Source organism: Rissa tridactyla, chromosome 1, assembly GCF_028500815.1.
Source record: "Rissa tridactyla isolate bRisTri1 chromosome 1, bRisTri1.patW.cur.20221130, whole genome shotgun sequence".
NCBI classification, from domain to species: domain Eukaryota; kingdom Metazoa; phylum Chordata; class Aves; order Charadriiformes; family Laridae; genus Rissa; species Rissa tridactyla.
The window spans coordinates 190119633-190132340 of NC_071466.1; the positions used below are offsets into that span (position 1 = coordinate 190119633).

At 38.2% G+C, this 12708-nt stretch overlaps 1 protein-coding gene across 6 annotated transcripts in view; it reads right to left on the reverse strand.

The window, feature by feature from the left end:
* Window positions 1-12708, reverse strand: part of LOC128904178 (uncharacterized) — an 87278-nt gene that overhangs the window by 12977 nt on the left and 61593 nt on the right. For 4 of the 6 annotated variants that reach the window (XM_054188134.1, XM_054188135.1, XM_054188137.1 and 1 more), the window contains one exon: window positions 11713-12337. The exons of 1 other annotated variant lie outside the window; for it this stretch is intronic. In XM_054188134.1, the coding sequence (XP_054044109.1) occupies window positions 12126-12337 (212 nt within the window). In that variant the 3' untranslated portion in view covers window positions 11713-12125. Of the gene's footprint in view, window positions 1-9088; window positions 9287-11712; window positions 12338-12708 lie in introns of those variants that run through there. One more of the 6 variants, XM_054188138.1, reaches the window with a different exon arrangement.

Below are 12708 nucleotides of genomic sequence, written 5' to 3' on the forward strand. Positions count from 1 at the left end.
CATAATGAAGCAGGCATTGCCACAAGAGGCTTGAGAAGTTGATGACCTCCTGCTGACCAAGTGTTTCAGGTAATACTGATACATGCATTTCACTGTAGCTTTGTTCTGATGATTGGTCTGTCATAATGGAACATCTGCAATTGGATTAATGACCATTACAGATTTTCCATTACTACCTTTCAATCAATCTTTTCAGAAATATCTCATTTAGAAGTGGCCTGAATTTCAGCAAGGGAAACTACAGACATTTTCTCCATTGTTAACAATACATACCTTCATTTTAGATTTCATGTCAACTCATGAAGTTTCTTTGGTTAACAATAATACAAACTGGGACTTAGCTAATAGCTTCTGTCTGGGGTTATTCATATCACTTATTAAGAGTAGTTCATTTATAACTGCTATAACCCCTGACTATTTTTCTCTATTTTATGAATAAGGAAAATGAGTCGCAGCTGAAGGACTGAAACAAGGCTCTAAACGGCATCTGTATTTTACAGTAACAAAAGGTCTAGTCACTTCAGCAGGAGCAAACTTACCCTAGGTGACATAGAAGATGAGAATAAAGACAGCAGTTCAACTCCAAGAACAGAATTAAGTTCCACATTAAGACTGAAATTTAGGGCCTCAATTAATTTCCTAAACACAGGCATCTGGTGCCATTTGAACTGGCAGTATGACACAGGAACTACAAGATACATGTACCTTCCTGGACTATCAGCTGGAAGCCAGGCAAGATACCATCTGCCACCTAAGTTGGCACAAATGCCTATATCTAGGAAACTGAATCAAGCTTTGAGTGTCTACAACTTGTGTCTTTATCTGAAAGTAGGTGTTTCCACAGTAGGCATTGGTGATCTAGTCAACATAGTCAGGGCAGCCTGGAGAGCAATTCTGATCACCCTGCAATGGACATCTAGTGTCTGAATAATTTTCTGGACTTCTTTGGCTGTACAGGCACAATTCTGTTGCTTAAATATAGGTGTTAATACCATTTTGCACTATTGTAAATTAGCTATATATTTGAGGCCAAAAGATATGATGTAGGTCCTTCAGGAGAGACATATCCTTCTGGAGTGGAAGCTGGAGGCCAGAAAGGGTGCCCACAGTGTCTATAATGCTCTCGGATACCTATGTTTCAGTTGAATCATACACCAAGACACCTCTATATACATATGTCTATGTGTGTCCAGGGGCTAGGCTCAATAGCTAACTGGGTAAGTTATGTATTTTCAGGCCAGATGATCTTGTCAAACAGAATCATGGGGTACTTAAAGACCAACTGATTATATTTTAGAGCCATTAAGACTCATATTAAAGATATCATGGGAAAGAAATGTCACATCAAAAGACCAGAGAAAGGAAAATCTTCCATTAAAAGAAGGTAAAACGGAGGAGCCAAGTGCTACAAGCTATCTGAGTTAACTTCAGTTCTTTCTATACAGTTGAACAAATCATCATACCGGCTCTTCATAAGCCCCTGCAAGGCAACAAGGAAATGAACATCAGCCAACACGGATATGCCAACAACAAATCACATCTAGCTAATCTAATTTCCTTTCACAGTAGGATGGCAGGTTTGTGGACAGAGGAGAAACAATAGATGTCACATATCTTTCCTTTAGAAAGACATTCTCTCTCATGAAATTCTCATGAGCCAGTAAAGAAATGTCAGTCTAAATGATACTACTATAGAATAGAAAACTGTACACAGACTGTAATTGTTAATAGTTCACTGTCAAGACAGAAGAATGCATAGAGGGAATTTTGCAGGAGTCCATTCTATTGTTCTATTCAACATTTTCATTAAAGAATTGGATGATAGAGCAGTGAGTTTACTCATTAAGTTTGCTGATGATACCATACTGGGAGGGACAGTCAGTATGTTGGAGCATAGAAATAGTCAGTATGTCAGAGATGGAATGGAAAAAAAGGATGAAATTCAGAGCAGACCCACAGGAAGTACTAGAGTTGTGTGGGAGTATTAAAATGCATAAATAACACATAAAGAAGAAATGGCGTGAGACCACAAAACTGAATAAAAGAGTTATGTCATGCTATTGTGAAACAGGGAACAACATGAATAGATGTAGAAAAGGGTGTATGGCCTCTAAAATATGGGAAATCATCTCCCTGCTTAGCTGTGCATTGGATATTGACAAGATCTCAGCTGAAGTATCATATTCAATTTGGAACATCACCATCAAGAAGAATACGGACCAGCTGCTTAGTATGGAGAAAAGGAATGAGAATTTTCAGGGGACTAATAAATATTCCTCCGAAGAAGAGTCAGAAGAAGTGCAGTTGGTTAGTTGGAGAAGAGAAGGTGGAGGGGATGTGTGTCATCATTCTTGGCACCTGTATCGCTCTGCCTGCTACAAGGAGAATACAAAAAACCAGTCTTCCAAGTCCATGGTGACTGGGACAAACTGTGAGCCTAATCTGAAGCATAGGAGGTTTAGAAAAACTTTCTAATGGTCAAATGAGAAGAATGGGAACTAACAGCCTGGTAAAGCTAGGAAGTTTCCAGTGTGAAAGACCTTTAACAATATATCTCAAGAACCACCTAGTTAAGTTGATCGTGCTTTAGAGTCTCTTCAAGAACCTTCCACTAATAACAGAAAATAAATTCCAGTATTTTCAAAAGAGAATAATATAGACATTATTTTCATATCATTTCTCCATGGAAATTTAAGAAATAGAATAAATAAGATGCATAAAAGGAACATTCCTCTGCTTAACTGAAGATTCTATGATTATGGCAAAAGAAATTGAACAGTTCCAAATGAGCATCTTCCAGTGCTCATTCAAGGATTCAAATGTGCTTTTCTTAGTTACTATGTTTGGTCTAAAGGACAAATGGAGACACCTGAAGCAAGTGGATCATAGATTTTCTTTAAAATAAAAGAATTCTCACACTATTATTTAGAATGTTCATTTAGTTTTTTAGAAAATATAGCTACTTCATAGTTGATTATCTTTAGTATTTCTTACAGTAAGTGAAGGTAGCTTGGGTTTCTTTTCTAAAGGTTTGATCCAAAGCTTTCCAAGCAGATGGAAGCATTTCCTGCTAGCTAGCTTTTGAAAATCTGTGTATTATTATTGTTTGTCACATTACAATAGAAATCAGATGTTCTGACCAAAATAGAATAAATGTAGAAATATCTAGTGTGACAATAAAAAGAAGAAAGCAAAACGTGATTTCTACACAGCTTACTGTTCTTTTATCATTATACCAGTTATCTATTTTATCCAAATTACTTATCAATAGCATTCAAAACAAATTGACTATTTGCAGACCAAAGATGACCAAACTACAAAGTATATTAGGTACAAAGTTATTAAAAAAGTCCTTTAGATGCTAAAAACTCTCAAAAATTGAAGTCTTTGAAACCAAATTGGTTCTTCTCTCTCTGTTCTGTTGTATAGCTTAAGTAGCACTGAACATGATCCATACAAACTGTGAGCTGCATACATTTAATCACAAGACTGAAGATTAGCAAATTAAAACATAATAAAATAATATCAACCAGCAGCAGCAGCAAATAAGCCCATCTCCACAGCAGGATACTGCAAATGTTTCAGAGAACAAAGAACATTTCAATTATAGGCCATATGCGTAATATTATCGTGCTGTGCTAGCCAGGTTGAAATTAGCTTTCTATTTTTCATGTCCTTCTGCACAACCTACACAAAATTGTCTAATCCACTAGGAGTTCTCCATGCCACTGTAGAAGTCTGTGAACTTTCCATCCAAAGAAGTCTGGATTTAAAACAGAAGCACAATTTATACACTGCAATCTTCCTTCTCCTCCACTGATTTTGCACTGTTCAAAGAGATAAATTTTGGCCAGGACCACGGCTTCCCCACGTATTGAAATAACATACAACAGAACCCTGCAGTATCTGAGTTTCTCCAAGAATGAAGAATTCTATCTAGTTTCTGTTAAGCTTTTTTATTGCACCAAAGAAAATTTTTCAGAGAACATATCTTGCCATTCTAATTATTTTTCTTTGTATACATGCATAGCTACATAGTTTATTTATGTCATGGTTTCAGTTGGGATAGTTAACTTTCTTACTAGCAGCTGGTATAGTGCTATGTTTTGGATTTAGGATGGGAATAGTGTGGTAGCACATTGGTGGTTTTAGTTGTTGCTAAGCAATCAGGACATTTTCTGCTCCTCATACCGCCTCGCGAGTGAGTAGGCTGGGAGGGCACAAGAAGTTGGGAGGAGACACAGCCAGGACAGCTGACCCTAATGGACCAAAGGGATATTCCATGCCATGTGATGTCACGCTCAGTAAATATAAAGCTGGGGGAAGAAGAAGGAAGAGGGGAGACATTCAGAGTTGATGGCATTTGTCTTCCCAAGTATCCGCCGCACATGATGGAGCCCTGCTTTCCTGGAGATGGCTGAACACCTACCTGCCGATGAGAAGCAGTGAATGAATTCCTTGTTTTGCTTTCTTGCATGTGCTGCTTTTGCTTTACTTATAAAACTGTCTTTATCTCAACCCACGAGTTTTCTCACTTTTACTTTTCTGATTCCCTCACCCATCCCAACTGAGGGGAGTGATCGAGTGGCTGCATGGTCCCAGTTACCAGCTGGGGTTAAAATAAGACAGTTTATAAAAAAAAAATATAACCTTCATTTTCTTTGATTCAGCATATTAATAGCCTGGTGTGCAACCTGCAAGTTTGCTTTGTTTGTTTTAATGAAGAAAGTCCTCCAAATGTCTAGAGAAAAATAAGGAAATACTCCTTATGAGTACTACTACTACTAAGAATGTGAGAGGAAGCTGAATTACATTTTACAGTTGGGGATAATTGTAGTTCATCATTCAGAGTTTGAGGAAAGCAGAGTTAGTGTTCACTCAGCCTTGTTTGCTGAGTTTCTGCTTAGTTTGTAGAAATAACGAGGTGGGGAAATGGCACCTTGTGATTAGGTTTTGTACTGGCTAGCTTGCAACACTTACCTAGTGTATGCTTATTTATTTTGAATTCATACTTTTTTTTCCACCCATGATTCCCTGAGAAAAATAGTGATCCAGTTTGAAAATTTGGAGTTGGATCAGTTAAACTGTACCATTTGATGAAATTTAAACAATTTAGCTCTTCTGAATTCCAAAACGCCCAAATGCATCTCTTGAAAGACTTCACCAATATCCCCAAAACTATGTATAAACCATGTATAGTTTTTGCTGGTGCCACAAAATTTCCTGATAAAGACATATGGCAGAAATGCTGTTTTAACACTTAAACCTACATTTTTTTGGACTAGGTTCCCATTCTTACTTAAATTAATCTGTATCTGTAATATCACTGGCTAAAATGTATGAGTAGTTCAAATTTATAAGCACCAATTAATAGCAGTATCTTTTTGATACCAACACGCTTGCTGCAAGTGATTTCCTGGCATTGATATGCAGCACATATGCTTCTTCTAAGAATAACTAAGAAACAATCTGCCTAGAAATTATCTACCCCTGGCTCTATAAAGCACTGTTCATCTATACTACCAAAAATGACAGCTGGTTCTAGCCTATTTACAAAAAAAACCCCAAGCCCACTATTTTCATTACTCTTTCTGTCATCATGCAGACACTTAAAAGAATGTAAATGCTTTCAAAGAACCAGCTTAGCATAACCATTCCTGTAATGAAATATTATAATCTTATCTAATTTTATGTAAACTACATGATGAAACCGTATAACAAAACCAGTACTTATATCCATTGCTGACTTTATAAATAAGTACCTTGTACTCATCTCTCGCATGCATGCTTTACAACAAAAAAGCCATCTGCCATCTATCACAAAATACTGTCATATATTTTTGGATCTATTGTGATATGCAGGTGTCTACCCGCCATTAAATTGGCTTCCACATTTTGGGCCCACCCTGTGGGCCTTGTTAAATATTTGCTGCCTTATCTAAAATACCCAATTTTCCACCAGCTAACTTCTCTGACGAGTAAATTTCTGACTCTGGAGCTGCATATGCACTAATCGTATCATTGTATCAGCCTGTTTCCTGCCAGCAAGTCACAAAAAGTGTAGTTAGATAAGGCATAAAAGAAAACAGCTTGTGGAGACCCCAGTTCATTTTTCTTCTCTGGCTAAGATATAAGAAAACCCACTTGAATTCCAGTTTTGGACTTTCAAAGGAATGAGGCTGAGAAACACGTCTATTACTTTCTCCCATTCGTACCTCAAATAAAGAAGCGTTCACTGGGCCAGGGCGACAAAGAGAAAACTTGACATAATGGAGTACCCATGTCAGATGTGGGCATCTTAGATCTGAGTCCCTACTCCAGTGATAATTAGCTACACAAAAGGAAACCACTTCTATAGGAACAATAAAGGTACATTTACTTTATATGTACTCTGTTGTTCAGGAGATTTTGTGAAGAGGCAAATTCTAATCTGTACTCCAAAGCAGGCAAATGAGGATGTGAGCATGTGTTTCTGCCTCTCTACATAAACATACAGAGAAGCAGACAAAAAAGGCAAAAGAAAGGAGCAGGTAAAACCTTCTGTCTGTGTTCAGCCTGAAATGGAACTGATGTGGCCTAGAGGACAGACTTGTTCCTCTTGGCTGTCTACGGTCAAAGCATGGACTTGGCTAGTCTATAATGCAATTCAGAGCACCTTACAGAGGCACCTGCTCTAAATCACTCTCTGCCCTCTTGCTGTGTAAACCTAAATTAAGCATGTAAAGTAATACTGCCCTTAGCTGGGCAGGATTAGGCAGTATGACAACTTTGGAGAGCAAAGCAGCAAAACCACAGGCAATGAATTATCTCAAAGCCAACAATATGATGGCAAATATAAAGCAGAGTGAATCTATTTCTTTGTGTGTGAAGAATTACATGGATTATTATAGGAAGAATGTTAACATAAAAGGTGGGACCCAATTTAAACTCTACAAGCTATAAATATGCATTTAATTCACGATCCTAGGTTCCCTTTGTAGCTAGGAGAATGGAACATAGACCTCCAGAATAGCTCCTACATTGGGTGCTCAGGGAAAGATTCATTTGTCTACCATCACTTTTGGTACTTCAGGTTACCAGGCTGCATATCACAAGGGCAGAGGTGTCCTACCTTATCTGCATCCCATCTGCCAAGCACATGCAGATATTTGGATCTGAAGAGGCCCGAGATGCCTATTTTGAGGAAAATGATTCTTACTTTTTGCTGGCAATGAGATTAATTGCCTGATAAAGAGACCTATTTCTCTCCGTTGATTATAAAGTGAATTTATGGTAATCTCTTTTGAGCTAGACGCCCAACTTTCAGATGCCTAAGTGAGGGCAGAAGAATCTCAACTTCATGAGCCTTTGGCATGAAATAACGAAGTCAAATAAGCATAAAGAAATGCTGCACTGTGTTTTTATATACAGTACTAGAAGAAAGTATTATGATCAATAAAGTGGCTTTTTTATTTCATTGAAGATGTGTCTGCTGCATTTCGAGAGGTCATAACCATCTCTTTTCCCAATAGCTTCTACAATCATTTTCAAAATGCTAGTATGGTGTTTTATATATATTTTGACATGACCCAGTGGTGGTTGTAAATGAAGTTTGGGGTTTTTTTCCCTTATCCCCAGTTAAAATATAGAAGACTAGGGTACTGTAACACTTTTTCTATTCAAAAGCCACAGAATAATACAATAATTTATTCAACAACAATTGCAAGCAACAGCCTTAGATTCATGGATTTTTCAATTTATTTCGCTAGGTGACAAAAAATACTTTTCTGTGTTAACTTTGCTTTTTTCAGTCTCAAGGTTACATGTTTCTTAACCTTGGATTGTGTCTCAGCAGTATTGACTGCTTTAGTGAATATTTCATTGCCACTTCCATAGATATTCTCTTCATTATAACACAGCCTCACACTATAGGCAGGTCAAAGAAACATATATTATATATGCACAGATATTGAGAAATGAAGTTGTCAGCATCATTCAGTATGTCACATAAATATTTCTCTTAAGAATTATCTTCTGCTTGGTGGAGTTTTGTATTTGTATTCATAAGGATGTCTCCCTTCTGATAAAAAAGCAAGATTATATAAATTCTGTTTTTTCCCCCAGTGCCTGCAAAACATTCTAATACTGTGGTGCTCTTTGCAGTTTCTCTATCGTGTATTTCCTTTACTGTTTTCTGACTCTCACCAATGTTTATTCCCTATTTTAAATTACTTTTTATCACTCTGATGAACAAACCTAGGCTTGCTGCATACTTTCTGTGGTCTGCTTCTGTTCCTTCAATCTCTGCAGAATTGTAACTTTAATTAAAGTGAATATAAAAAAAAGTCAATATTTACAAGAGTGGTCTAGATTCTGGATGTGTTGATTTCAGGATTTATACCACATTAATTTTGTTAGAGGAAACTAACTTTTCAGTGGCTGTTCTGACTCCACATTCCTAAGTATTTAATTCATAGTAATTGCTATAAAAATATCTGATGTTTGTCCATACACAGTGTGGTTAGACTAGAGAGCAAGGATATCACCCCAATCACGTAATTAGTCATCCCCAAAGCACCTTAAAGTTTTTTTGCTCTCTTTAGATGGCCAGATGGATTGGATAAGACTCAAATAAAGCTTCCTGGGAGTTCCTTACCTGTTAAAAACAATGCTTCTGATGGCATTCTGTGGTCTTCTCTCTTATCTCAGGAGAATGAGGTGGTTTTTATCCTCTTCAGAAGACTAAGGTAAGGTAAAACTAATTGGTCAAACCCCTGTCCACACCTCATAGAAAGAAAACTACCCAAAAGTAAAGCAAAGTGTGTGTACTTATTGTGTGTGCTTCTTATTGAGCAACCATTCTTGGTAATCTTTAATATATTTTCCACCATTATTTTAGGTATAATTAGCATGTCTCAGTATATTTGGATTTGCTTAAGTTTCATCCCACATTGCTTAAATCAGGAAGCATAAATCTGTAACGACAATCTCCCTCTTTTTCCCTGTGCATTTTCTAGAGAATAAAAGTTTCAGGAATGGCTTTCTGACCACATTAATCACAAACACCATGTTTTCAAATGCTATGTATTTTGGGTAGGGACAGGGAATAACAAATTGGGTAAATTTCCTGGTGTAAATGCTTGTTTCTTCATGCCAGTTAATTCTTGACCATTTCAGAAAAAGTAGATGCCTCTATTGGTAAAAATAAAGATGTCATTCCCTGTTCTTCCCATATGACTCTTTTCCTTGTTGTTTGCTTGCTTGCTTGCTTGCTTGCAGGAATTACTTCTCCCCAGTCTTTTAGGAACTTGAAGAAATGAAAAAAATAATGCTGTTGAGACACGTTTTTGATGCAAGGCTTCCATTCCTTGCTGGTTTTGCAGCCTGCCATTTCAGGCAAGGCTAATTTCTGCAGATGGCTGTGTTATGTGATTTTTTCATACCTTTCAGAAATAGAAAAAGGGCTCGGCAGTTCCTGCATCAGGAATATTAATACAGAATTGAAGTTAAAAGTCTAGTTACATTGCTGTAGCGACAGGACTCGCACATCGGAGGGCTAAACAGTTCCCAAACTGTCCTTGGCAGTGTAAATCCTGGCTGTTGAATGAGGATGCTTTAAAATGAAATACTCTACAGCTCAAATAAAGGAAAAGAAAACAAAAGAGCCTGACTGGGAAAAGGTGGCAAACTGGGTCTGGGAAGCTGTGTCTCAGCATTTCTCAGGAAGTGTGTCTCAGGACCCACTGTCACACAACAACTCAGTGTCACACAGTGTCACACATACGCATATGAACAGGAATGCCTCAACTTACACTTCCATTAACACACTCCTGCATTAAAGTAACTTTCTTTTGTTATCTGTGAAATACAGTGAGATTATAGTGAAAGAGGGGAAATTTAGATTAGACATTAGGAAGAAATTCTTTACTGTGAGGGTGGTGAGGCACTGGAACAGGCTGTGCAGGGAGTCTGTGGATGCCCCATCCCTGGAAGTGTTCAAGGCTGGGCTGGATGGGGCTTTGGGCAACCTGGTCTAGCAGGAGGTGTCTCTGCCATGGCAGGGGGTTTGGAACAAGATGATCTTCAAGGTCCCTTCCAGCTCTAACCATTCTATGATTCTATGATTCTATAGTGGCCAAGCTGATGTCCCCAAACGCTCATGCCACCGGCTGTTTCAGAGCACTCCCATCAGACAGGGCTGCATTACTAGGGATATGCAAGGGGCACAGCTAAAGATCTACCAGATGCTGACTGAGTATTAGTTATCATTACTTAGCAAATGGCTGCTAGATGATCTAGGCAGCATAAAGGGCAATGCTGGAACAGTTCCAGCGTGGGAGATGGATAGATTTTCATTTGGTTACTATTGTATTTCCTTCTAATGGTGCTTGCTTGGCATGTAGGTATATGCGTCCTCAGAGAACAACAAGTTATGTCTCTAATAGGTAAATCTGGCAGTATAATTTTTAGACCCTCAGAATGAACTACTCACTTGTGTGCTGAGGTACTTGGCTTTCTTTACAGGAAGGGAATCAAGCACCTCAGAAAAGGATGTAAACAGCAGGGAGCCCCTAAAGCATTGCATGGGATTTGTCGCAGTGTGCTTGAAAACCCTTTTCTTTCCAATGTCTAAGTTCTCTGGAGAGAAGCAAAGCTGAAAGAAGCTGGATTTGGGATTTAGAAGACTAAAATGTGTAATTTTTCAATAGCACATTCATAGCATTATTCTTTCAAAAAAACTTAAGCAGGCTGACTCTTTTGTTGAAGGGGGCGGCATCCCCCATTTATGATAACGTTGTGATTGGACCTAGGAAAGCTGAGTCTGATTTCCACCTCCTTTCTTCTGAAAGACTGCCTTAGCCACCAGGGGTTCTCAGATATTCAAAGCAAGACCGTGCAATTCTGGCATTAGAAAGATTAATGCATAAATGGCCCCACATGCATTGCTGTAGTTAGAAGCACTTCTTGGGAATGCCAGGACATCACTGTGGTTGTGAGTATCCAACATCATCCAGTATCAGATAACCTGAGGTCATTTACTTGAAAATAGGGATCAATCTTAATTTTGTCATGTGGCTCTTATATCGGGAGGTAAAAAATGCACCAAAAACCCTCAGATTTATCCCAGTAACATAATCCACATCAAGAAAAGTCATGGGACAGAAAAAGCTGAGCAAAACCTCCTTGCTCAGTCATCATTATGCTGTACCTCCTCCCACTCTGTTTTGATGATAGGCTTTGTAAGTAGAGGTCTTTAGTTTTTAACTATGAAGCAGCTAGCATACTGCTGGTGTCATAAGATAAATGATTAATAATCATCATCATGAGAGAGAGCAAAAGGGCAAACGATGGCCCCAGATCAGTACCGAATCCTATTTTTGGCTGACAGTAGCAAGTTACAAGTCTGACAGGTTTAATAAACTGGTACTGATATTTACTACATTTTTTTTTCGACTTTGTTTCAGCCGGATACAGAACGATATGCATTTTAGCAAAAAATATGCAGCAATAGCCGAAATATCTCGGTGCCAGGAGGCATTATTGGAATCCACATGTTTAAAAGGAATCAAAGTAGGATTAGACATTAAAATTGGTAGTGATAACAGGCAATACTGTGCTAGAAAAAATGGGTCATAAGACTCCATGTTCCAGGACTGTTTTGAAGCATATGTGTGCTCAGAAAGAGCAGCCAACAAGAAGATGTAGGTCCCTGAACTTTATTTTTCCCTTCTGCCTGAATGTAGGTAGGGCCTTTCTCAACCCACACACTCTTTTTTCCTGATAATTTAATCCCTCAAAACCATGATGTCTGGGCACTATGTCTTGTTAATGGCAAGACAGTGGTGCCTAGAAGTCCAGATTGCAAGATATTGTACAGAGAGTACCAGAAAGCTGTAAAGGTACAGAAGGCAAAGACCGAATAGTCAAAAGCCAAAAGAGATGCTGGCCACATCTCGGCTCCTTGTCCCCAAAGTGTCACCCCAGTCAGAGTGACCAAGGTCTCACTGAATCAACAGCACAGAGCTGGAGGACATCCTGGGGTGCTCCTCTTGAATCCTCACAGCACATGACATAGACATATGTTGTATTAGTTAAATTTTAATCACAATACCTGCTAGGACCAAAGGAACACATTCTATGAAGATCTAAGATTTAATTGACAACCCAGCTAACATTAATGAGCAAACAGTAGTGAACAACTTTTCACACCCAAATTGGTATGTTAAACAATCTACATCTACCCAGGGCATTGCATTAATCTTCTCTGTATTAGTATAAATTAACAGTATAGAGTTCCAGGTATGTGACTGCATGTTTCTTGACAACAGCATCTGTCCAAACATCTGGAAGTACAGACCTAGGAAAATAAAAAAATGAAAACCAGAAAAGTGGTTGGTAGTCAATAAGAAATTGAAAAAAACCTCAGCTATTCAAATCAATACTTTTTGTTCTAACATAATCTGCATTATTGAATATCAATATGGACTTGCAGAAAAGCACCCAGTGTCCTTCTCAATTATAAATAAGGATTTCCTTTTCTCTTTCCTAAAGACCCATAGATAACTTAAGCAGATTCTCTAAACACTTCAAAAACTCATGCTAAGACACTCATTTTTTTAACCTAAATCACTCACCATCAAGCACACCACAATATGCAGCAGAATACCTAACTACATGAATATATGGGTATGTAAAGGAATCCTCAGCTTGCACAGCGTCAATGGAGCC